Source organism: Pomacea canaliculata, linkage group LG12 (genome assembly GCF_003073045.1).
Source record: "Pomacea canaliculata isolate SZHN2017 linkage group LG12, ASM307304v1, whole genome shotgun sequence".
Classification (NCBI taxonomy): Eukaryota; Metazoa; Mollusca; class Gastropoda; order Architaenioglossa; family Ampullariidae; genus Pomacea; species Pomacea canaliculata.
The window spans coordinates 19,280,133-19,306,426 of NC_037601.1; the positions used below are offsets into that span (position 1 = coordinate 19,280,133).

At 39.0% G+C, this 26,294-nt stretch overlaps 3 protein-coding genes across 8 annotated transcripts in view; 1 reads left to right on the plus strand and 2 right to left on the minus strand.

Moving 5' to 3' along the window:
* Positions 1-663: 663 nt before the first annotated feature.
* On the minus strand, positions 664-3,590 carry LOC112577439 (glycine cleavage system H protein, mitochondrial-like). Its single transcript, XM_025260511.1, has 5 exons — positions 3,586-3,590; positions 3,203-3,239; positions 2,034-2,097; positions 1,654-1,785; positions 664-1,160 (listed from the first exon to the last, which is right to left on the minus strand). The coding sequence occupies exons 1-5, from the start codon at positions 3,588-3,590 to the stop codon at positions 1,066-1,068; spliced, it is 333 nt and encodes a 110-aa protein (XP_025116296.1). The 3' UTR covers positions 664-1,065.
* Positions 3,591-4,362: 772 nt separating this feature from the next.
* On the plus strand, positions 4,363-12,506 carry LOC112576887 (F-box only protein 31-like). Its single transcript, XM_025259711.1, has 9 exons — positions 4,363-4,623; positions 4,935-4,997; positions 5,238-5,314; positions 5,704-5,856; positions 6,366-6,440; positions 6,606-6,742; positions 7,042-7,201; positions 7,734-7,964; positions 10,243-12,506. Exons 1-8 carry the CDS (start codon positions 4,473-4,475, stop codon positions 7,875-7,877), a joined length of 960 nt encoding a protein of 319 aa, XP_025115496.1. The 5' UTR covers positions 4,363-4,472; the 3' UTR covers positions 7,878-7,964; positions 10,243-12,506.
* LOC112576885 overlaps positions 11,378-26,294 on the minus strand; it is a 47,345-nt gene continuing 32,428 nt past the window's right edge. For all 6 annotated transcript variants that reach the window (XM_025259704.1, XM_025259705.1, XM_025259709.1 and 3 more), the window contains 4 exons: positions 20,789-20,986; positions 20,215-20,391; positions 16,323-16,537; positions 11,378-15,276 (listed from right to left, as the gene is read on the minus strand). In XM_025259704.1, the coding sequence (XP_025115489.1) occupies positions 15,192-15,276; positions 16,323-16,537; positions 20,215-20,391; positions 20,789-20,986 (675 nt within the window). In that variant the 3' untranslated portion in view covers positions 11,378-15,191. The remainder of the gene's footprint in view (positions 15,277-16,322; positions 16,538-20,214; positions 20,392-20,788; positions 20,987-26,294) is intronic.

Consider the following 26,294-nt stretch of genomic DNA (forward strand, 5'->3'; position numbering starts at 1 on the left):
GAAAGTAGGACATGTGCAACAGCTGACTACACAGTCCATGAAATATTAAAGCAAACCGACATTAAATGTTTATGAAATGAAAGATATTTTCAAGGGAACATCCAACAATATTCCACATCAGATCTAAGCAAAAACTTCATATCTGATGTAAAGTCAGGTATGCCATCAAAATTTAAGAAATGCAAGAGGCATTTATGTGGATGTTGTCAGGAGAAATGTTTTCTTCATTCCCTTCTTTTTCTCTAAGAGTCTGACTAGAGTGAATGAAGCAATAATTATCACCTGCTTTAATTGACAAGATTGCTGTAAACAATGCTATATTTGATTATTTTGTGACAAAACTAATATCCACTTCAAGATTTATTTCTGCCTGATATCTTAAATGAGGTACCTTTGGCTGTTTGTAACAGCAGGAAAAAAAAAAGATTTACAGCTTGATTCTACTTAATAATAATTGAAATGTGACAGTGACAAAAGAAACAAAATAAACCAGCAATTTTACAATTTAACTTTCCGTAACTAATATTTCTTAAACATAGATTTGAGATGTCACCAAAATTATAGTATACAACTTACTGCAATGTCCGAGAGAAAAAAACATCAAATTAAAGAATATCGTCAGTCTAGTACCTGTGTGAAATATACCACAGGTTAAATCCTTGAACACGCAATAAAAAATGAAAGAGTATTCTACTTAGTCCACAAATTACTCCTGGTTACTGACCACAAAGGGAAAAATGTGTTTTATAATTGAATCATCTAACGATCGGTTGTCATTTCAGCTTGAAGCACTCATTTATGAGATTTGTTCTCATATTTATCTAGGGTGATTTTATGATATAGCTGTAATCACAACCACTTACTACCAGGAAATATTCTTCATGGGACATTCAAAAATCAGATATCCGTCTGAAAAACTGCATATATCAGCCAAACAGGGAAGAAACAGGCACCACTCCACAATTCCTTGCGCATTCATTGCAACATCCACAGCCAGCTGTGAGCAGAACAAGCTGTTATTTGATGTAGCTACAGAAGATTGTACAGCTGACTGCAGGCTACTGATCACTTTTGTGTCTCCAGAAACTTCTTGTAAGCAGTTTCATTCATAAGCCCCTCCACATCAGATCTGGAGGCCACTTCCAACTTAAATATCCATCCTGAAAATGACAAATGTAAAAATATTCTTTGATAAATCATCAAATTCTGCATTGTATAACATGGTAACATTTAGGATAAGATGAATGCAACAGTCTTGTCAGTTTGGGAAAAATTTGTAGGCTGGTGGTTAGCAGGTCATCAGTTTGAAGCCTGTGACTTAAAAATTTCACAAAGCAGGAAAGATATGAACATTGCTTACCACATATTAAACATACTGTACCCTAGACATATTAATCTGTTACAGTTCAATGCTTTTACAACTATATTAGGTCATGGACAATTTTATTTTTCAAAAAAAGAAACCTTGCTAAATTTTTTTTTAACATGTAAATTTCTACTTTCCTCCAAACAGTATTTCTTTAATGGGAAAAAGTCGAAATGAAGAGGGCCACCACATAGGCTAAGATCACTATGATGTCATCAGAAATCCATGTTTTATGCCGTACAGAGGAAGGAAAAAAATACACTGTTTTATCATGTTTGCTACCCTACCATCTTCAAGAGGAGAACTATTGAGCAAGTTTGGTGTTGCGGCCAGCTTCTCATTCACTTCCACTATTTTGCCGGCTACTGGACTGTAAACATCACTTGCAGCCTTGACACTTTCAAGGCATCCTGCTTCCGCTAAAATGGAAAAAAAAATCAGTTATCACAACTATACCACAACATTTTTAGCACCAAGCACAAAATATAGAGAGAATGTGGGAGAGGAAAAAAAGTTTTCAGTCTCTCAGCCTTTAATCGCTGCTCTTCATTAAGTACCTTTTTGGGCCCAGGAAATTTTCATCTTAAAAGTACAATTAATATAAGCATCTGCAAATTACAAATGAGGGACTAATAAACATAATCCAAAATTACATATTTTTACTTGCCATCTTTCTCAAGCTCCACTCCCACCTCAGGTAGCTGTACGTAAACAATTTCTCCAAGTTTGTCCTGCAATATAAGAATACCCTTTCTTGGTTTTAAATTAGCTACCAAAGTGACCTTTAACAATTTGGCTTCATATTGAAATCATTATGTAACCTTTGGTCCTTCTATGTTAATACAGCAGTGGTCAAAATTAAGCAGCAAATAGCCTTAACCCAGGAGTTAACGAAACTACCAGTCCGTATTGTCTCCAACTCAATGTTGATAAGACTGTTTCTAAGATAAGCTTTCACAATTCTTGATGCCACATATAGAGTCAACAAGACCCTTATCTTAGCAAGAGCTTTCACTGCAATGACTTTTTAGTGCACCACTTCTATCTTCTGCTATTGTAGCACCTGTGGTCATAAACTACTTTAATTTTTTGAAACTGAACTTGAACTGATAGGTGCCAGACTAAAAAAAAAAGTTTCATTAAAACCTGTTCAGTGATCAGTGGTGCTGAACTTAGTTGTGATTACAGTTAATTGACTAGTCTGCCTGCTTGTCTTCCAGATTTATGACACACTGCATCCTTATTGTCTGTTCTCTAATTTCTCTTTGTGTCTTGTATGTTTGTCTTTTATTACTCGTCTGCAAAGCTATTTCTCCTTCTGTCCTTTGTATTCTGTCCATGTTTCCTAACTGTCTTGAGAGCTTGCTCCTTTATTAGCATGATTATGTGCTACATAATTATAAATCACAAATTTATTACTATATCTGAAAAATAAGTACACAAATTCTACTACAAAAAGTAGATGTGGTCTGTCAATTTTTCATGATGGACACTAAAATCAGCTCTATCATTAGTCTGCCATAACTTTTATATCAACCTTTCAATGGGGAAAATGCATATCCATTATGTTGATTATCACCTCTGAGAATTTTACAGCTTGTTTGTAGGTCTCCACATGACTGTATAAGTTTAATTGTAAAAACAAATTTAAATGTTTGTTTCAACTGTGTATTATAAAGATCTGCTATTTGTCCATGACATATTCAATTAAGCATGCAAATGAGATGTTAATGTGCACATCTTCTATGGTCTAGTCTCATTAACCTCCTGTTGTCAGACAGCACTTAGGGTCAAAGAAAAGTAAGACTTATGAAAGTTGTATATACAATATTTTACCTGTGCATAATCTGATATGTCAACAGGTGTCCAGTCACTTAATCCCCAGATACTTCATCCCCTAGACTTTTAATCCCTAAGCACTTAATCCCCGACACTTCATCCCCTAGACTTTTAATCCCCGACACTTCATCCCCGACACTTCAACCCCAGACACTTAATTGTCTGGGGATTAAGTGCTTCGATTAAAAGTCTATTGGGATGAAGTGTCGGGGATTAAGTGTCTGGGGATTAAGTGACTGGGAACCACATTCTGTGTTAAATGGAAAAATGGTGAGAGGGGCTCTTTAAAATCAGACTTCTTCAATGTAAAATTCGCCTATCTAATTGTATATAAATCAGTGCTTCCGGCATCATATCAATAGGAATATTGATATACGTACTCCATTACCATGGGGAAAATAGGCAAAACATACTCTCTCTCTGCCTGGTGCATTGAGCATTCGCTTTAGAAAGGAGAAGAGTACGCTATATATATATTTGACAACTTTACAATTATATATATAAAAAAGTAAATGAAGCAATACCATAAAAAGATGGGGATAGGAATAAAAATCCTTATAGGATGCCCCTGGATTCAGGAACTTAAGTTTAGGTATAAACAATTCAGTCAGTCTTGTCTGAAGCAGTTTTAGTGGATTCATTTGCTGGAGATGAGGGAGACTGTTCCACAGGACGCTCCTTGAGAATTTCAAACTGGACATAAGGGCAATTCTTGGAATGGGGATGAGAAACAGGGCTTCTGCTAAGGCTAAATTCTTTGGGGTCCCAGGGACTCCAGATTTTGAAAGGGTCCCTGTTCTTTGCCCAAATTTGAAGGGGACCCCATTGACGAAAATTGAAGGGGTCCTCCAAACTTTTAATGCGTACTGTACGCAATTTTTGCGTAAGCAGAAGCCCTGAGAAACATTCGTGTTTGTTGTACGGAAAATAGCGACGATCGAGCGTCTATGATATTTTATGACTTATGAGTAAAGATGCTTTTATTGCACTTTAGTCTCTTTGTCAGTGGAAGAACTCATGTGAAATCGTTAGAGTGTATGTTTGGTGCTAGTCATAGTGCCTTAAAGGCTGTCCTTTTGCTACGCGTACAAGAAGCCTGACAGACGCTCCACAGAAACCATGAAGCTAGGAGCAGGGGACTTCACTCTCCAAGTTTACAGATCAGCTGACATCACTTGAACAGCAGTTATCTTTCGTGATGTAGGGACTTTCAGTTCGTGAGTTTACTTCTAAACTCAAATTGTACTTTACAACTAGGAAGAAAACAATGACAGAGCTTGAGTCCTTGCCTAACGAATTGCTAATATACATCTTGAAGTTTTTAGATTCCACTGATGTTATTAAAGTGGCACAAACATGCAAAAGACTGCTTCAAATCTGTCAAGCTGAGATACTGTGGCAGCACCTGTGTCAGAGAGGTAATTATGCTTTTTATTCTTTAAAAGTATCATAATGCTTATTAGACGATAGCATCAATCAGGAGCGTACGTGAATATAATAAAAAATGTGTATGTTTACAAGCGTATGTGTTAATGCTAACCCTAATTTTTGTTCTAAAGTAAAGTTGTACCGTGGATCGAGGAAAAAGTTACTTTTCTTCCTTAATTATTATTATTAGTACCTCCTGTTTCGTTGTAGGCTTATATATACACTAAGGCCGATAAGGAAGAGATAAAAACTAGATAAAAGGTTTTGTACATCGAACAGCTTTTGTTTTACACTTTTTCAGATTTCAAGTTTTGTTCCTTAAGAGGCTGGAGTTGTTCATCATTCCATGAAGTTTATGGCAAAGGTGGAAAAAACTTTTTATTCTTGGATGAATAAAATTGTGATCAGAACTAATTTATGTGCAAGTTAATTTGTCAATATTGTTTAGTATGATTGGGATGATAGTGATGTCAAGTTCACTATGAAATGATGTGTGTGCATGTGCATGTTATTTGTGGATGTTTGCATGTATGTGTACATACTTTTTCATTTAACAGTTTTCAGCTCAGAGTGTGTTTCTGGAAACGTTTTAATTTTATTTCAGTGTTATACCACTATGGAAAGTTTCAAGGATTTTGGAAGCTTCCTGGCAACGCATATGGCATGCTAGTTCATATCAAGGTATTGAAAAAGTACAACAAAAATTGCCTTACATGCAGATCACAATTGTGGTTTATATAAGTTGCATCATGACTTTACAGCTTAGTACTTAGGTGATTCACTATCAACCTAAATTTAGAACTTAAGTATTTAATTTTGCTTTTGAGCACATTGAATCTGGATTGTGACGTTAGCCACCTGGGACTTATGGTCACTCAACATCATCCCAGTAGTGTTTATAATTAAGCTGTAAAGTGCAAGGAGTTAAGCCTTTGTTGACTTAACCTGTCTGTCTTATTTACCTTGTCTGTGCTTTTCTGCTTCATCTCCCTACATTAACTTAAACTGTTGTGACTTATGACATAAATCTGTTACTGTAGTATCAAAACATCTTCCTTTTTTTCATGCAGGTAGAGAATGGTCAGATTGTGGGTCATGTTATACAGCCACCCCTGTCATGGAATGTAGTCGATCCTGTTCGCCTGAAACCTTTATTTATTATCACAGTAAGGGACAATGAATGTGTTGTTCTGTGTAGACAAGGCTGCAGTGCTCAGATCAAGGTTAGTGTATTTATTTGTATATTTGTTTGTATACGTATATGTGTGTGTGAGAGAGGGTGTATGTCAGGGTGTCAAGGATAAGTCCATTTCACACCTGCTTATGGAGTATGCTTGGCACTTTCATGCATGTGTGATTGTTAATGTAAAATGCTTTAGATCTGGCTTCAGTGGTGAGAAAAGATGATATTCACATAAACAGATATATTTAAGGCAAAACCTTCATTTTATTAATGTTCTGCTTAAAAGTTCTTAAATTTTTCCTGATTAAATTACGGTCATATAATCATGTAACCATTATTCTGAAATTTTGAAGTAGCATTACCATATTAGTGACTGGACTATTTTGATTTGTTTTTGTGTAGTGAGATTTCATGCTGTGACACAAGTAATCTTGTCCTACAGTACATTCCTTAGTGTGAGAAGACAAGGTCTTAAAAAAACGTAATATTTTTAGATTTAAATATATATGTTTCCATAGATTACTCAGTTTCGTAATTTGCTTGTTTCAGATGGAATCAGAAAAAGCTACATTTAAATGTGAAACATGCTTGGGCGACAACAAGTTTCCTCACATTTCAGAGCAGGTGACTTTGCCAAAGTGACATTCTTGTATATTTAATTTCATACTTATTAATTTTCTCTTTTATGCATGCAGGCATACACAAAAAAACCTAAAGCTAGAGGACACAAATGCATGCAAAAGCACATTGGGATGCATAAGTCAAACTGATTTTTTTTTTTCATAACAGATATTGCTTGCTTGGTTAGAAGAGGAGTTAGAATCTTTACGGGGAAATTTTGATCAACGGATGCTCAGGCATTTTCTCCAAGGGAATGTTAGCTTCCTACACAGGATATACAACCTTGCTGAGCAGACTCGTTACTGGTGAGAATTAGGGTTTTAATTGTACAATTTTTGCTAGTACATCATTACTACATTTTTTTGGTCTAAATATTGAAAACTTTTTCTCATCATTGAAAAATTTTGTCTTGAGAATACTTGCTGGTGCTACTTGTATTTATAGTAGATTAATAAATTTATTTCATGGTAACGTTTTGGTGGCATTAATTTGCAAAATAAATTATGGAGTAGTAAAAGTACTGGCATATAATTTTCATTTTTAAGATCTTATTATCCAAACCACGCAGAAATTTTTGTAGATCTGCATTATGAAATATGTGTAGGTCATCACTGCAGCTCACTAAAGTGCCTGAGCCACGTGGGTTTTCAATATCCCCAGTTACACCTGGTATATTCAAGGGGACATATGGTTCTCATGGGCTGGAGTTCGTACAAATCACACTGTCTGAGGATGGATACACACTCCTGGGGAACAAACTGACAGTGAGAAAGAATCCTGTAGAAATATCAGGAAAGAGATATATTTGTGGTCAGGAAAAGATAAAATTTTATGTTAAGATCCTCGAGTTTGCTGGTAAAAGTATTCTTGATAGAAAGTTAGTCAGTTTGTTAGTTTGTATGTTCATAGTTTTGTGGGCATGGCACATTCAGTTCATGAGTGTATTCTTTATTTGGCTCTGTAATTTTTTTTTATTATAAATATTTTTCATGTTACACTTTCCCATTATTTCATTTTTTTAAGTTTTGTGGGGTTATTAATGTTGCTGATGACGTATCACCCAGTGTGATAATTGCTCTGTATATTTAGTACTTTGCATTCCAGATTCTTATTTGTTTTTTTTTCTTTTCCGTTTCCTTCCCCATAGGCTCAAATGCCTTATTTTTTAATGTGTTTTATTTCCAACTATTCCCATAAAACGTTATCATGCATGTTTGTCATAGAGTACATATTGTTAAATTAGGTTATTTTGATTTTGCTTTTACAAAAGTATAAGTTTTTCTTTTCATCCCATAGGGAGATCCAAATGTTCCTGCAGGAGAAACAAGTTTGTATATTGATCTCAGGCAGCCCATACGTCTGACAACAGATGAGCAAAGAAATATTGACAGTTTGAAAGAGTGTTACTGCCCCTATTCTTCCTCATCCATTTCGGTTTGACCCTAGTGAGGTCCAACCCTTTTTCCTGTGCACTGACTTACTTGAGAGGGAGGCTCCAGGTGACCTCCCAAGGACATGCAAAGCTAGGTAAATTAGTTATGTTTCATTGAGTTGACCTGTTAAAGTGTTTACATGGAATATCTTTGTTGTTTGCAGAAAAGCTAGTCAGTGAAAAAAGACACCAAAAGCCTTTTAAAATGACTTTATTGTAAATGAAAGAATGCAAAAATGAGCACATCACTCATTTCTTCAGCAGGGCTCACAGAAATGAGATAGGAGTTTTAGGATTGCAGATTAGAAAAACAAAGTAACGATCACCCTTTTGCAGATTCATATTCTCAAGATTACTCAGTATCTTCCTAGTATTCTCCTGATGCCACTAACCTTATTCTCTGGAGTCTATGATTATATCTACAGTGATTGCCCTTTACTGCCGGAACGCAACAAGTCCTCCCCCTGTTCTTGATTTTACATCTTTGTTACTATTTTGTTATTTTATTCTACATCTTTACTATTGTGTAACATTTTTCAGGGCAATGAGTCCGCCTTTGACTGAGATATTGTGCTTTATAAATTCTCACTTCTTATCATAAAAAGAATCCAGATTTTGACAGGCAACATTAAAAATGAGTTGAAAATATTTTTCTATAAGAATCTAGCCTTCTGTTGTCTTCTTCAAGTTGCAGTTTTATGGGACTAAATCCAAATAAGGCATCCAGGTCTTTGCATCATTCTTTCCAGTAAATGTACCACAATCCAGACGAATATAATGCATGTATATTGACTACTTCTTAAGAAGTTTCTGAAAATTAACTTACTGGATTCATGCTCAGTCACTTCTGCATGGAAATCGTCTGCCATTGTACCAGTTCAGAAGAAAGCTTCAGCTCAGCATCTTTATGATTATAGACCAGTGACCTTATGATATGGTGGTTCATGAAAGTACTGGAGAAAATCATGAGAGCACTGATTTTAAATGCAATTAAAAATGTCTTCATCCACTGCAATTTTCATACGAAACCAGGAAATGTGTTGATGATGCTAAGCTCCTTATTTCTTCATACTCATAATAAACATCTTGAGATACCCCATGGCCACTCAAGACTGCTGTCTGCTGATTTCTCATCAGCTTTTAGCACCATCTAACCATATCTCCTAGCAGAAGATGACTTTTTCTTTGACTATCATCTAGTCTTAGTCATTTACTTTCTTGTTAATAGGCTGTAGAGCAGACCTGGGCAAAGGCCGGCCCGCGGGCTCGTCTCTGACCGGCCCGCCCGCTGCCCGCCCGCCAGTATATATACTATATATACAGTATTGGGTAAAACTGAGTTAACTATTATTAGTCCGGCCCGCTGAAACCATCCCAATTTCTCATGCGGCCCCTTGGGAAAATTAATTGCCTACCCCTGCTGTAGAGAGTACTTGTCAATGGTACTTTTTCTATCACAACATGCACCACTCACCCCAAGACTGTATTTTATCCCTGCTTTTGTTTATCCTGTATATTCTGTGAACAGTTGTTGCAGTAACTACAAAGGACAATATGTTGTCAAATTCTAATGGCACTGCATCGCTTTCTCTTCTCTGCATGCCAGCATACACCAGTTGCATAGAGCCTTGGATGAACTTATTGCATGGTGTGATGACAATTTCTTAGAACTTAATGTCAGTAAAATCAAAGAGATTGTCTTTAATTTTCCATTAGGTCCCATAACTGTCATCAGTCTTGAAGAGGTGGACATTGTCTACACATTTCAGTACCTGGGTACCATCTTCAACTGTAGACTTGGCTAGGATGTCAACATTAAGGCTGTTCTGAGGAAGGCTTGACGGCACTTCCTCCTCCAGAAGCTGGTCTTTCTCAGTTTCATACACATTACTACGAATCCCATAGAAAGAGTGTGTGTGTGTGTGCTGTCCTTCTCATTGTTATGAAAAATTATCAGTCAAGGGCAGGAACTTTGAAGTGTGTTGTGTACACCTGCTTAGAAGTTATTGGGTTGACCTTTATAGTGACCTTCAGAACCAGTTTAACAGAGAGGCAAAAAGGGTCTGCAATTCTACATGATGATAGGCTTACTTTTTGTCGGGAGAGTTTGATCAGTTCTTGTTGTGCCATCTATGTACCTGAATGCAGGACTAACAGATTGAGGCTGTCCTTTGTTGCTATGGCCATGTGTCTTCTGAATGCTAACACGTAGAAGTAAATTGTAATTATATGTAAGTCTGACTTGTTGCTGTCTGAATTATGATTGTATATCGGTCTGTCTGGTGTGGCAGGTATGATGTGTGATGGTATTGTTGATGTTCTAGTTCTTGTTTCCTTATAAAGTTGCTATTCACATTTTATCTTATCTTCCAGGTTCATCGCAAAGGGCAGGATTGCAGGTCATGGCTATTCAGATCCTTCTTTCAGCGAAGGCCATTTTGTGGTTTTTCGACACGATTTATTTGGGTTTTTTTGGCTGAACCTGTGCGTCTTCTCCTTATTTTCATTAATGACAGAGTGTAGTTCCACTGAAAACTTCTCTGGCTGTGAAACACATAACTGATGCATCAGAAGATTATCTGACGATTATTTCTGAAGGACTGAAATGAAATGTATACAAGTGGTACACAAACAGGTCAGAAAGTTTGAAGAGATGAAGAGAACAGTCCTAAATCAGCTTACGAATGAATAGGTGTTTTTTGGAATGATATGGTAAAGCAGTCTTATTTGTAGCCACTATCTTAACCGTGTGTCTTGTGTAATTCTGAAAGTTAGCTTCTAAATTTCTGTCCAGTTAAGATTCTTGTTTATATTGTTTCATTCTTCTACAGCTGTTGGGGGACATCCTGCATTATTAAAATTTTTTAATATTGTTAAATATGATTTTTTACAGTATTTTATAACTGAGATATGGTTACTGCAAGGTACTAAATGCCCCTCTTCTCATCTAGGTGTGGTACTTTATAGTTAATTGTTATGTATGCTTTGTGAGGATGCTAAATTTTGCTGAAAAAGTTAAATATGGCATAGATATAAGAGTGTACATCAAATTTATTGTGTTGTTATTATTAACTGCCATATTATGGGTATTCATTGTCTCTTTGTGAGTAATGAGGTCTGTCAAAATATTTCTGCAAAGATTCCTGAAATGTTTTATTTCTGTAGATATGCCACAACAAACAGGACCATCAGACAAAATCGCTTTTTCTTTGGAGACATATTTATGTGAGCTTACAATATGAATTGCAATGCCAAGATACTAATAGCATTTATAGTTACTTTGATGTCCCAGATAAAAAGATCTTCCTATGTGATTTAGTTTCAAGAAGCTATAGTATGCATGCAACGAGTTCTACCATAAAATCTCTGTGTATGTGTTCATAAGTATATGTAGGGACTGGATATACATATAATCAGTGTTTCATGTGGGTGGTGGGGAGGAATGCCTGTTACAAACTCTGCCTGAGTTTGAGCACATGTAATGAGGAGGGCAAGGCAGTAATGAAAGCATGTTTGACAGCATATTTATTGGGATAATACTTCATGTTACAAAGCAAGAAATCACTCCACGTGATCAACATTACTACAGAGAAAGCCTGACTCTTACACCCACCTGTTAAACCAGTCTCATCAAACATGCAGGTTAAGGAAAAAAATTTCACTGCTGTCAGTGCTTATGGGCACTTGGTGGGACTTAAGACCACACTTAGATTAAATAAAAGGTTCTGTTAGTCCCTTCATGTTGAATGAGTGTGGATATAAAATTGAATTTTTCAGCACTTAATGTTGGTAGCGACACATTTGAAAAAGATTTTCAGATGGAAATTATCCTGACATCTTTTCCTTGATGATTTTTGTAAAAAACAGTGTCTCACAAATCATTTTTACCCATGTGTTCTTTACACACATGGTATACATGCAAGCACACAAGCATTTAGACAAAACTTTTGATACCTTTACAATAACATTGTGAACTCTGGCAGTCAACACTTCTTTTATCATCAGATTTTTTTCATCCATTTTTGTGTCATTCATATGTTACAGCCAGTATTCTGGCAATTGCCATAAAAATACTAAAAAGTGTAAGGTGGAATGTTAATAACCCAAATTTATATATTGCAGCAGAAAAATAATTTATGACTGATATTCATGAGCAGTGTTGAGGTAGGTGGACATCGGATTGTCTATCTTCAGTGTGCTTTATGATGTATAGCCTTTATGATGTGTATATAAAAACAACATTTTGGAAATCTTCACGACAGATATACTGTGTCATATAAAAAGACATTAAATAAATTGCAAAATATCCTGTCATTAATTGAAAATAGATATGAAATTGTATTTGCTGATAGTGTATTTTGTGTGTGCAATGATCAGTACAAAACTGGCTGGTGATTCACAACAAGGTGTAATTTTTCTTGTCTTGTTATCCACTACACAAGAGGCATCATTGTTCATTGAATCTTGCATAAATGCTGTTTGCAAGTCCACCTACCTCAAGCTTCGGAGGATCAGTCACATCTGCTCCTTTCTATGTAGTGGACTGAGCTTATGTTCACATGGGAAAATGCTCTTTACAAATCCTATTATAATTATGAAAAATGTAGCTAATAAAGCATGAAACATGTTTTTCTCTTTACCCATGCTTTGTAGGATTTGTTTTACAAAATAAAGTTAAACATTGTTAACATGATTTATTACATCAGCATCATTCATGCATATATTCATACAACCATTCACTTTTTTTCCCTCAGAATATGTTACTCCAGACTGAGGTGCATCACCATTGGAAAGGTCTGTGATAAGGCAGATAAATTCCACAAGGAAAGGTGTGCAATAAATATTAGCGCTTCAATGGATACTTGTTAGGTGTGGCACAAAAATGAGAAACACACCTGGTGTGGCAAGTTTCCCATATTTCAAATAAAGGGCTTGGTCACAAATTAAATCTTTTTGTGCACAACATCTTTACCACCAAACTTCCATTAACGATACCACATCTGGCTTGTAATACTTGAAATGGCAGCTCCTTGAGCACATACAAGCAAACACCTATCAAAGTTGTTTTTCTGCAGCACAAACACTTCTTTATAATGGAGGGATGGATGACACCATAAAGAAGAAAATGTTGCTCAAAATGATATGGCATTTAACGAGTGGGACCAAAGTTCATCTCAAATGTGCACATGCATGCACAACCATGCTCGCATACTTGTAACTGGAAATAAAAACAATGATAGGTTTCAAGGGAATGAAATATGAAACTATACGAGATCACAAAACAAATGGATTTTAGAAGGAAAAATTAACCAAACCGTTCGTGCTGAAACATCAAATCTTCACTTTTTCCAGCAGGTGAAAGACAAATGGCTGTGTACCTCATGGCAAATGAACAAGGCTCAGTTCACATCTCCTCTTATAAATTAAAGTAAGAATTAAGTAGGGAATCTACATATTAAAAACAACTTTAAAGCTCTCAAGTATTTGGGCATCCTGTTAGGTATTACAGATAGCTACCATTTTTTTAACAAGTGTATATCTACTGCGCATAGCACAGGAAAGTCACGTCTGAGATTTCCTTATGAGTGGAAAAAGGAGAGTGGCAAAAGTTAAAAGCAAAATAACAAGAGAGAAAATAGCCCGCTGGGGGCACCACTGCTGTGTTTATCTCCCTTCTCTAGGAACACTTGACAGCGTTTTGCCCCTTGTTCTGGTCCGCGGTGTGAGGAGATGGAGCATCACCCATGGCCATGATGTATGTATATAGTATTATATATAAGTGAAAGAGATCCTAGGGTGGGAAAGCAACTAAAACTGTATTCCCAGCAAAGCAGTCAGCACTGTAAACATGCCACATGCAGAGAAAAAGAACAGCATGCCCGAGACAAGATACGAACCCAGGAACTAACCTTACTGTATTGGTGACAAGCGCTAACCGTTGTGCTACCCTACCCCCGAAGACAGAGCGAACAGCAGCCAAAGCAAAACAACAAAAAATAGTTTCCCGTTTACCTAAGATGGTCGGAAAATAGGGATGATGATGGCGATGATTTTTCTTAAGAAGACACGACGAGAGCCATATAGGCCACACCAAAGACACGAACGGAGACTGGAACAATGTATTAGCTTAGTGTGACCGAAATATCGCAAGCGACGTGTGGATGACTTATTCCATATCACCGAACGCCAACGCGTTCAAATTAAAGCACGTGGTTCTTGTCATACATTACAAATACTCGGCAATAACAAAATGTACGAAAAAAAAAAAAAAAAAAAAACCAAACAAAACCCACCAACAAACAAACATACGATCGGGACGGAGAGGCAGAAGGGGGGTAAAAGCCGAGGGCCTCGGATATAGTAACAGGTCACACGCAACAGTCACCCATTTCCATCCTCAGGTCCAACAGCTCGATTCACAACGTCTTTATAACGTCACAGGGTGAGCTGGGAGCGGAATCACCTTCATGTTAGGACAGTCTGAGTACTATCCCAGAAAGGTTACAAAAATCGCTCGGACACTCACTAGTACAGCAGACTTGACGGTGCGCAGTCAAAGGTGGTGTTTGGGGACGCGGGGGTTAGAGAGGAGCGAAGCACGTAAAACACAAACGTTAGCCACCATCTAAGCCGCTGCGTAGATTCATAAGCACGATTAGATTATCTGCTTATGGCCAGCCTTGTGTCATAAGGGTCTTGCTTTTATCAAACTTTATAACGCCTCTTTACGTTTGCTCATCAGCTGTGCTAAGTAGATGGTATCAAAGCTGTATATATATATGTTATCTTTGTTACAGGCGATTATACTTTCATTACAAAGATGCATTATAAAAACTAGTACCACGCAAGCGTCTTTTTATCCTACGACAATAGGCTGGTTTTCAGTAACGAATACAGTCACAAGACTGTTCATAACCCAGCGCCGAAGACCATCATGTGGAAAAGATCGTTGAAAATCCATCCATCATCACCAGCGGATCTTTCCAGCATAAGAGATCATTAAAAAATCATGGAGACTGCATCTCCCAGAATCAGATTCTTCGGACCGGTTCTTCTTGGCTTTCCTGCTTGTTCTTCTCATTTTCACAACAAACACTTGAAACGGAGATATTAAAATTCACCACGACTCGACACGCAGTCAGAGCAAGTTGCTTCATTAAATGGCGAAGGACGATCTTCGAGAACTCTCGCAGACAGCCAATGGAGGCAGGTTGTAATGAGTTCCTCAGGAGCTGAATACAGTCTGCTGCAGACCTTTGGAGAGGTAGTGCTTGGCGATGTTTTCTGAATGGCGGGCTTTCATCACCATGGCGTCCATGACGTCATGCTCTGTTTGTGCACAGGCAGCTAGTTCTAGCAAGTGGTTCAGCGTCATCAGCCCCTTCATTGCCATGTTTACATCCAGCCCTGGTAAAAAGAAAGAAACAAATTGTAATAAGAGATAAAACATTTGTTTACTATTCCAGCCATTACAGGATAGATGGATGATGATGAGGATGATGACAACGACGACGGTGTCGTAATTAGCGGCACAAAACCAGAAGCGATTTTAACAAGTTCTCATGGGATCTTGCATTTCTTGAGGTAGATTCGTCTAATTCTGCGTCATGGAGAAGACGCTCATGCACAGATAATTAACAAGTTTGCCACCAAGTGTTTCTGAACGCTGACATAAAAACTGTTGACGGCAATGGAAGACTCTGAAGCAGCGTGTAAAAAAAAAAATAAATAAAAAATAAAAAGAACACGTAAAATCAATAATGATGTTTTTATAAATCTGGATTTAATTATTGCGCCGGACAATCTAATTTTCCTGAAGAGTCCTAATTTTTTTAATCCCAACCTTTACTGTCCTTATATGTGCATCCTGCCTTCCCTAGTTCATTAATGCTTTATTTTTTTTTTTTCTTAAACCATCATCCGGTGTGCATCAGCCGAAGGTTCAGTGCTTGAATATCCGAATATCTGTTTTTGCTCACAACTTCCCCCATCCCTCCACCACGAACATGCTGTTGTTTTCTCTCTCAAACAATGTGATGAGAGCGAGGATGCTGGGAAACATGCATTTGTCGTAAAGCAACTTATGCAATCGCTCCCTCTTGAGAGATAAGTGGAGAAATCTCGTTAACGGAGGCGATAAACAAAATTACCGATGGATACCCTTGTGAACCTTGTATCTGTAAATAAATGAAAACTGACAACGCAGGAATATATTTGTTGTTGTTTTGCGCAGTTTTTTGTCACGTGTCAACACAGAAGGAAAAAAAGTGAGAATTCTGGAAACAAGCTTCTCCTTGTTTACCGCTAATCTTGTATTATTGTCACGCGCACTAAATAAACAAGCTTGAATACTCGAAGAACGTTTGACTGAAGCTAACAGACTGGGGCTTTGTCGTGTAGGGAATCTAATCACGTGCGACTGGAGCTATAGAAGACTTTGCTGGAAGCCCAACCTGTCTGAAAGTTGTAGCAGCGGTTGGCCTCGCCCTCCGCCAGCACGAACATGTCGGCGTCCTCGAAGTAGGCGACTGTTCCATGCGCTGGAAGAGTTTGATGTCGAACAGACGGGGCGAGAAACGCATGTGTCGCAGGCCCACGTGTCGCTCAGCTCGCCCTCACTCTTTGTGCGGCACGTGTTGAAGCACTTGATGAAGATATTGCGCATCATCTGCGAGCAGAAAGCACCAACGGTTATTACATCCGGGATCCTGCAGCCTGCTCGTGCAAGCAACCTTTTTTACCTCTCTCTCTCTATTTTTATTTATTTTTGGATTTTTTTGGGCAAGGGATTTGCATTTTGCTTGTTCGGGCTCAGTGCGGGAATATGAGCAGCAGTGTGGAAAAACAAGAATTGGCCAACACGCAGCAAGAGCAGTTGCAGGAGGAATTTGCGGTTATTTGTGGAATTTATTTAAGGGTATTTGTGAGTGTCCATTATTTGAGTATGAAGTTAGATTATCCGCAGAGATTCGCTCTCGTGGGAACGCGAACACGCACATGGACACAATTTCCAGTCCTCTTCTCCGTTCACCCCTCTGCCAAAGCAACCCCCCCCCCAAAAAAAAAAAAAAAAAAAAGGACCATGCGGTGAACACACATGAGTACGATCGCACGAACACACATTCACACATGCACGAACACATACTTTCCACCTCACTTTCCATTCCCCGCCTCTTCCCCAAAAGAGAGGAATATACAGTGTTACTTCGGCGCTCGAACTGCTCCGTGCTCAAATATATTTCGGTCCTCAACAAATAATTTCGAGAGAACTCTGCTTGTTTTTTTTTTCTAAGCTCTGGCCCTACAACTATCGTACTAAAACCTGATGAGACGCTACGCTTACATGTGCTTCGGGAATGAAACAAAAAGTGAGTCATTAATTTGGCTCTTTGATTTCAAGCAGTAAAGACTTGTTCTGGTGCTGTGTTCACGATCTCGGTATTTTTTTTTTTTTAACCCATGTAGATATGCACCTGTATACCGTATGGTTACCATGTTATCAAGAAAGTCTCTAGTGCTAAAAGTGAGAAAAAAGTAAGAACAACAATTAAATAAAAACAAAAACCTATTGCTAAGCATGAAAGTGGCATGCGTGGTCTGAATGAGCCATTCATCACGCACGATTAGGTAGACGATATCAACAATACTGAAACATAAAGCGGTCATTAAAGCAGCTGATGTAGCGACGGGAGTAAAAGCGGAAACAAAGCAAAACTAACAATGGACGAGATGGACAATTTACGATTGGTGTGGATAACAGATATCCGGAAACAAACCCACCTTTTAACATAAGCTGTTATATAAAATGCTAAGAATTATAGAAGGTAGCTAGAAATAGGTGAGCGCCTAAACCAATTAAATTCATTTACATTATTCTTATGAAAAGCTCAGCTCTCGAATTGATCAGAATGGTCGAGTGTCGATGTTTCCAAACAAATGTTTTTTCATGATCGAGCTGCTGGGACATTTATATCCCTGTATTACTGACTGTCCTAGAACTTAAGAACCAACTGAATGCAAAAGCATGCTGCGCTCTATATACCCAGAGATGAGCATAAATTAATGCCTCGGACTCAGAATCTCAAAAAGAAAACCGGGTTTTGCTATATTTTATGTTTAAACAAGCGCCCCGGCTCACCAGGTTCAGAAGCCGCCACGGCTGGAGTACAACGACTGACGTCAGTTTGGTGTAGAGAACAGTCGCCTGTGTCTTACACTCGGACTGAGCAAGCGCGTCTGACAACTGAGGCTCAAAGACTGTCGGATGTCGAAAACACAAGTGTTGGGAAATTATTGTGCTGTTGTTGAATGCAGACTATTTCAGCTTTATTTCCTATACTAGCGGAACAGAATGTCGAGAGCAGATGGATCCAATCATTAAAGTAGATAGGTCCCATGCGCTTTAAAATCGGACTCACATGTGTTTGGCATTCTGTACTGCTAGGGTAGCTATGGCGTAAATGTTGCGCGTCCTATTAGTTGCAGCATCTATAATGCATCAAAACTCAGTCACGCAACATTGGCACAATGCATCGGAGAAAAACTCTGTAGAAGAAGACGAAGCTTTTTCAGCTCATATTGAGACTTTGTCACAGGTCACTGGTTGTTGGAACGGGAATATTTTCTTTTTGCTCGCTGAACCACTTCGTTTTGTCATCTTGCGCAGGTCAGTCGACAATGGTGCAAGTAAAAAATAAAAAAGGTGTGTGTGTGTGAGAGAGAGAGAAGTGGAGGAACATCCAAAACCCAGACATGCAAAACCTGTAACAACGTACTTATCACACGTGCATGAAATCGTTTTCGCTACATTGACAACGCGCATGTCCATTACTGATTTGAACGAGCTTAACTCCACCGAACTGGAAGACCCTCCACAGACGATAAAATCAGCGAAGAGCTGCAAATGTAAGAGAGAGAGAAAAAAAAAAACCAACCCAGAAACGAATGTTGAATGCTGCTTTTCAGTCAAATACCATCGATAATTAGAACAAATTAAAAATATTACCGCTCGATAAACGATCACTCCGTGACCCAAGCTCAATCCAAAAGAAAAACTATTAAGCTTTGTACCAGCATCTAGTCAAACATCTCTTGCCCAACATCACTGGGGAGATGGTGCATTTATTTACATTTCCTGCTTGTTGCGATGCTTTGGTTTCTCAAAGTCATTTCAGAAATATTTAATATATTTCATACATTGAATTCAATGGTTTCGAGGCAATAAGAATGCGTCGACTTTTGTCACTGAACTATTGCTGTGCTGAGGAGACAAAAAGTGAAAAATGTTCGATGGAATAGCAAATAACAGCCACAGCGGACTAAATAACACTAGAGTGACATGACAATGCTGTCCTGCGGGATTTGCGCCTCGCATTGATTTCAGGTGCAAAACTCGAACTTTGCAAGCGGATATTTTAATAAGCATCTCCCCGTAAAACGCTGCACTTTACAGATTAGATATATTTTATGTCTATCAATATCTGCAAAAAAAAAAGGGGGGGGGGGGAACCCAGATGGGTCTTTAAATATTTGATGCTCGTAACTTGGAATCCCGGTGACCTTTACACAGGTAAGTGCAAAAAATAAAATAAAGCACAAGAATGGGATCGAGTCACGAGGACAAAAATTCTCTGCACGTTCGGCCCCAAGCTTTCAAATTATCTCCCCTTTCCCATTAAAGGACACATAACCCCGTAACCGCAGTGCTGGAGCTCATGTCCTGGTAAATGGCTCTCTGACCACACACAACAGGGGCAGCAATTTCCGCCGGAACAAATCTGCCAGACAGAAAGGCTTCCTCGAACCCTGATGAGCACACTCCTTGTCCATCAGCCTAATGTCTGCGTGGCAGTCAGCCTTACTCCCCAATTATCATCCAGGCGAAGATGGTGAGCTTGAGGACAATCCAGGCCAACGTGCATTGTCAGAACTCCCGAAGCGCCAAAATGCCCATACTACCAGCTTCTTATCGAGGACTCATCTTTGTAACTTACTAAGAAGCTAATTGAATGGTACCTTTCTAAAAGGAACTAAGGACGGCAGAAAAACTTAAAAGGCGCATTACTAAATGACGTTAATACACTTTGCCCTCGTTACTTTCAGCAGCCAGGAACAATAGCATAGGATATCATCATCCTTCGAGGTCACTTAGTTTTAAACCATGAGTAGAGGGGCAGCTGCGACTATAGTGAGAGCTTGCTAAAATCAAGATGTCAAGTAGCTATGAGTGCCAAACTGAGAAGTGAATAAGTCTGCGTGTTCTGTGCTGAGAGGTGAATAAATCTGAGTTCTGTGCCCAGGAGTTAACAGATGTAAGCATGAGGGCGAGTAGCGAAAGCACTTCACCGAGCGGTCCAGGATGAGCCTCATGTTCTTGACTAGAAGGGACTCGCTCTTGGGGATGGCCAGACACATGCAGCGGTGCCGGGAGCTGCCGTACAGTTTGAGTGTGAAGCCAGCGGCGTCTGTCATCTCGCTGGTGTCGATGCCGTAGGCTGAGAGATCAAACACAAGGCCGTGCACCTAGTCCAAGACAGGGAGATCATAGCGCGCTTTTAAAGATGATGCCTATATTACAAACACAATATATAAATATCATTAAACACAATATATATATAACACAAAACACACATCCCCACCACGCACATTCTTTAACCTACTCACCCACTTTCAACAGGCATGTCAACTACTTCTACCAGGTCCAACCGCAAAACACCTTAATGAAAGCCGCCTACCCATCTTCATCCAATCAAGGTAGTGACACCCCTTTCCTCTACGTAATTAACTAATGGCGGACAGCACACCAGTTTATATATATACCTCCCGTCTTTCCCTCCCACCTGACCTTTCTGTCTCTGTCTCTCTGTCTGCGTTTCTCTCCCTCCCCGTCCCCACCTCCTCTCTACTGTCGAGGACTCACCCGTCTCTCCGGCATGGGGACTGAACACTGGTCATTCCTGTCCATTGAGGCGATGGCGCCGTATGCACGACACGTTGTTTGCAGGAACTCGTCGCTGAGGCCCAGTAACCTGGCCGCCTGACCTGTTGACCCGTCGCACGCGATAACCACTTTCCTCCCGGACATGGCCTCCACCTCCTGCACACGCTCTCGCGTGAACTGCAAATATTTACAGAAGACACAGAGGTCAGTAGGTGCACAATCATCTGAGGCCGCAGGTGTTTAGGAGACAGCGAACTTCACCTTCTTGAACATTGTGTTTATGTGAACTGACAAGGTTTTACGACACACAAACCACAAACTTAAATTATTCTAGAGTTAATTTGGAACTATAGAGTGTCAGCACGGAGTTACATGTGGTGTCAGCTGGCACCGTTGGCACAAACAAACATCCAACACAAGAGATTCTCACTTCTCCTTTGATTACATCTGATTCGCAAGTACATCGCTTTTTTTTTATTTGAAAACGACACTGTGACTTATTAATGGGTAACTAATATCTGTTTTTCTCCTGTTCGTGCTGTAATTGTATTCAAGATCTTCGGAAATTCTCTCTCTCTCTCTTTTTTTTTTCATTTATCGGATTTTCGAGGGTCAACTGAAGGTCGGCTGTGTTTACGAGAACAAGGGCATCGGGTGATGTTACCAACAAATGGGTCTCTTCCGTGATCGCAGTTTATTCTCAATCTTTGTGTGGACTCTTACTGTATATTGTATAATATTATGATTTATGAAATGGAGACATATGTTTATTTATCTCCCTGTTCTCTTGGCACGTGATTAAGTCGCCACACAAGACTAAAAGCCTTCAGAAACGTCCACAAACTTTGCTCATTTAAAATTTACAGTTTAATTTACTATAAATGAACCAACAGCCTCAGGGAATCGTAGTCGGGGGTAGTAATTAGAAAGTGATGAAGTTTCTCGTCACTCCTATCGAGGGAAGGTGGTGGAGGTGTTTGGGAGGTGGTAGGGGTAGGACCAGCTGCGGTTAACACTTTTCTTCTGCCATCTGCCCAAGATTGATTGTCTGGGCTTTCCAGGCCGTTGGTCACAGAAATACAAACATCGGTCCTAATTGCAAAAAAATTCATACTTTCAGTCCTTACTCCAGCCCTTCACTAACTCTTGACAGCTATTAATCGCGAATGATAGAGAAATGGGCGACCACTGAAGCTCCGGGCACTTCTGGTATCAACGGAGCGAAAGGTCTGATTTCAACAACTAGATTATATATATGTATCTTTTAAATTAAAATAACCTAGACATATAAGACAAGACAGCAGTAGAAGACAGACACAGAAGAAGGGAAGGAGAGAGAGAAAGAAAAAAAAGAGAGAAAGATATTAATTGCGATTACCTTTTACAGCGAGAAGAGAATTGTAAAAAAAAAAAAATGCTGCACGAACAATTTGTCGCTATTACACAAATGAATAAATAATTGCGTTTTCTTTTAGCATTTCTCAAGTGTTTGTGCAAAAAAGAGTTTTCACCATCTTCATGTGAATCAATAAACAGCTAATATCCTTTTGCTGCCCTTTCTCTACTCGTAAAGGAACTCATGTTGCCTTGTCGCGTTCGGCAAGCATTCCAAGCAAGATTTTGTTTACTAAGCGCACATATAGATTATACGTCAAGAGAGAATAATAAGAAAATCAATAGTCAAGAGAGAGAGAGGGAGGGAGGATGAAGAAAAGTGGAGAGAGAGAGAAAGAGAGAAAAAGAGAGAGAAAGAGAGAGAGAGAGAGAGCTATAGAAAGAGAGAAAAAGAGAAATTTTGTGTGTGTTCTAGTTTCACGAAGTTCTAATTCCTCCTGCAATATGAAGGCTTGCTGTATATCTTCCCCACCATCTTTTCATTGTAGGGCAGGGTGTTATTTTGGGACAAAGTCCTTTCTCGTGTCCCGTGCCAATGTTATTTGTGTTATTTCCCGCAACAACAGGGAGGCACGCGAGGCGGCGGGCTGAGAATGCCAATCACTGAGCTCTTAAAAGACAAAAGCCTTGCGTCTGCAAAGAAATGGCAATCTTAAAGCCAGCCCGCAAACAAGGGAAAAACAAGACCGTAAAGCTAGACAGAAAAAAACGTGAACAATCAGACAACAGAATTTAAAAATGAAGCTTTTGTCAACTAAATGCTGTAACCCCGTCGCTGCATTTTGTACCTTTAACAGTCGTCATGTTCACAACAGCATTAGGAAGGTTTTTTTGATTCTGTAACAAATGTTTAGGCTCCCAAGTATTTTTAAAATGGTTTTGTATTAGTGCCATTCCGCCACCCTAGAAATATAGCAATACTTAATAAATATGAACATATTTCGTATCAAACAAGCATGTCATGTTAGCTCGGAAGGGTTAATATAGAAAGATCATATAGTGTTTGTTACTTTCTCCTCTGGATGATTTTTTAATTTATGTCCAGAGATTTATTTCATTTCATCCCGTAACTGGCGCGGCATGACCAATCGTACGAACGATCAACACGGAGGTGTGATGGTCCTGGAATGTATCACGCATTATTTTCTCCAGATGTTGAACCATTAAACATCGTTAAGCAGCAGTGTTTCATATTAGATAGCTGTTAATATAAACATGAAATATGAAGCAATATGTAAGGTGAAATATTGAAAAAAGAGCAGCCAACCTCTTTGGATTAATCTGAATCCTTGGCGTGCACCCACCGTCGTGGGAAAGAGCTCACCAGCTTGGTTATTGAAGAGATCACAGCACGTAAATACACTCCAAATGTAAATATTGTAAAACCGCTTATAAACTCCGGCAGCATCATGCTAATGCAATTATAACAAACACTGGTCACAATACAACAGACTAAGCTTTGAAGCAAATATAAAGTCCTAGCTTAATTAGTTTATGCAATGTGACCGCTTGCTCTGAGGAAAGAGCATGGACCGTCTGACAGTATTTGTATACAGACCGGGGTAGGGAAGAATTGGTGTTTAAAGCCAAGCCAGCAACCAAGGCTATACCACAGCAGAACAAGATGAGATGAAGAGAAAATTAATAACAGTGCGGGAGACGACATCTGAACCCAGCGCAGTGACTCCTTGTATTGGTGACAACCGCTAGCCGTTGTGTTACCGGACTGCCCCATACTAAATACGGAGCACTTCATCTCAAATACTTTTGGGAAGAAATACAAATGCATTTATATTTGCTATTTAATGGATGTCAAGCACACAACTAGCAGACCTGGCAAGAAATCGACATTTATAAATTTATATTTAAACAATGTTTCATATTAGATAAGTACTAATATAAAACAATGACATGTAATATGGAACAACATGTAAGATGAAATTTAAAAAAGGAAAGCTAACATCTTAGAAGTGAAAATTAATCTGAAATGTCAATAAAAACAAATTATTTTCTCGACGTTGCACAGGTCTGAGTGTTGTTCCATTTATGGCCATCCCCACTCCTGACCAGAACCTTCTAACCAGAACAACACCCTTGCATCATTTGTCCAAGAATAGACCTCTCTAGTCCATTTCAAAAGGGAACTGTCGGCCAAACACTTTGTGGATGCACTCTGTTGACAATGAGGGTCGCGGACCTACATCAAAGGTCCGTGGTGAGGGTAGTTCCACGTAGCTTCTACAGATCGAGTATGGGAACCATGGTCATCGAGCAGCATCAGCACCACGGGTATCTTCAAAGCCAAAATGGGGTTATCTAAATATTGTGATGTTATGAAACGATACAACTACACTAGAAAGGTACATTTCTCCAACCAGCAACGTGAAACTACTTTTGCTGGTTGGAAATTTTGCAAGACTTCCCGATGTCTTCCCAATTCCATTTTGCAGTTGTGAATTTATCAAAAGTCAATCCACTTAATCGCTTGCCATTAAAGTAGATAAGGTTGTCTAGGCCGATGCGATAAAACCTTTCAGGGAAACTGGGTCCATCAAGAATGGACATTTATTAAAGCATTCGTTATTGATAGATGCTGGGGCGACAACGAGCGGTCATATTCCCAGAGGTCGAACCCTCTGTGCACTATCAGTAGATCTCATGGATTTATTTATTCATTTGTAGTGTATAACCCGTTTTTCATTTCTCTTCCAATGGCACGGGGGGAAAATACGACATTAACTGTCGATTTTTGAAGTTACGAAATCGCTTTTATCATCTCTGGGCCAACCTCTGCTCTTTCATTCAAACGAATTATTCCCTCGCCGGCCTTTCTATCATGGCTTTGACAGTATTTTGCTAACAATAAAGTCATGTGGCCTAAAGAGATACAAAAAAATCACAGACATCAGGACTGCAGATAGAAACGATTACGTAGACAAGTTTTTAGTCAATAAGAAAGATGGACTATTAGTTAAGTGGGTGTATCTATCCGTGGACACACAACATACTCTGTGCATAGTAATATTTGTAAGCTTGCATCCTGAGAACGTAAAGGTTGTTATTCACCCGGACTTTGGAAAATGGTATTTTGCACTGAGTTCTAACCAGTCATAAGAAGAGAAATTGCTACAACTAGACTTTTTAAAAGACGTTATACTTAAGTGGATGCACCGTGCTTTCACCTAGGGGGGAATGCCAGCTTTTCCCAGACTTGTTCTGGACTTCAAAGGCAACAGAATTAAAGGGGAAAAAACACGAAGACAAATAACAGAGAACTCTAAAAACTTGGAATCAAAGGACAAGAAAGGACGAGAGTGAGGACTGGATCAGACGACAGGAAAATGAACAAGTTGACGATGGAAACGAATCTACTGGCGCAGAATGATGAGGGAAGTTATTTCTCCTTCTCCCAAAGCAAACTGCACACACAGCCACACACACAGCCACACACACAGCCACACACACAGTCACACACATAGTCACACACACACAGCCACACACACAGTCAAACACACAGTCACACACACAGCCACACACACACAGCCACACACACACAGCCACACACACAGTCAAACACACAGTCACACACACAGCCACACACACACAGCCACACACACAGCCATACACACAATCACACATACAGCCACACACACAGCCACACACATACAAATTCTATCTTACAAGCGCGCACATATTTGTGCGAAAGTGTCAAACTTCAGTACCTTCTTCTCTTCACTGAGAACCGTTTTATCAATTGTCCAGAACAAAATGAAGGAGCTGTCCAATTCCGCACATGATAATTGAAACTTCTGAAGAATTGCTCTTAAGATTAAACTAAGTCCATTATAAAAGGAGGAACGACAGCAAAGAATATTAAAGTTAAATGGATAAGTTCATAAAAAGACGTATTACGCTTACTGCGACAAAGTCTATCGGTGTGAGTTTGATTAAATTTAAATTGAGAAACGAAAAAAGCTATTAATGCCAGTACGTTGTGAATTTCTGCAACCGAACTTAATAAATCTCGCAAATTATTCGTGATCCGTCAATGTTTAAAGTTTAGGATCCTTTCTGAACGTTAAATTAAGAA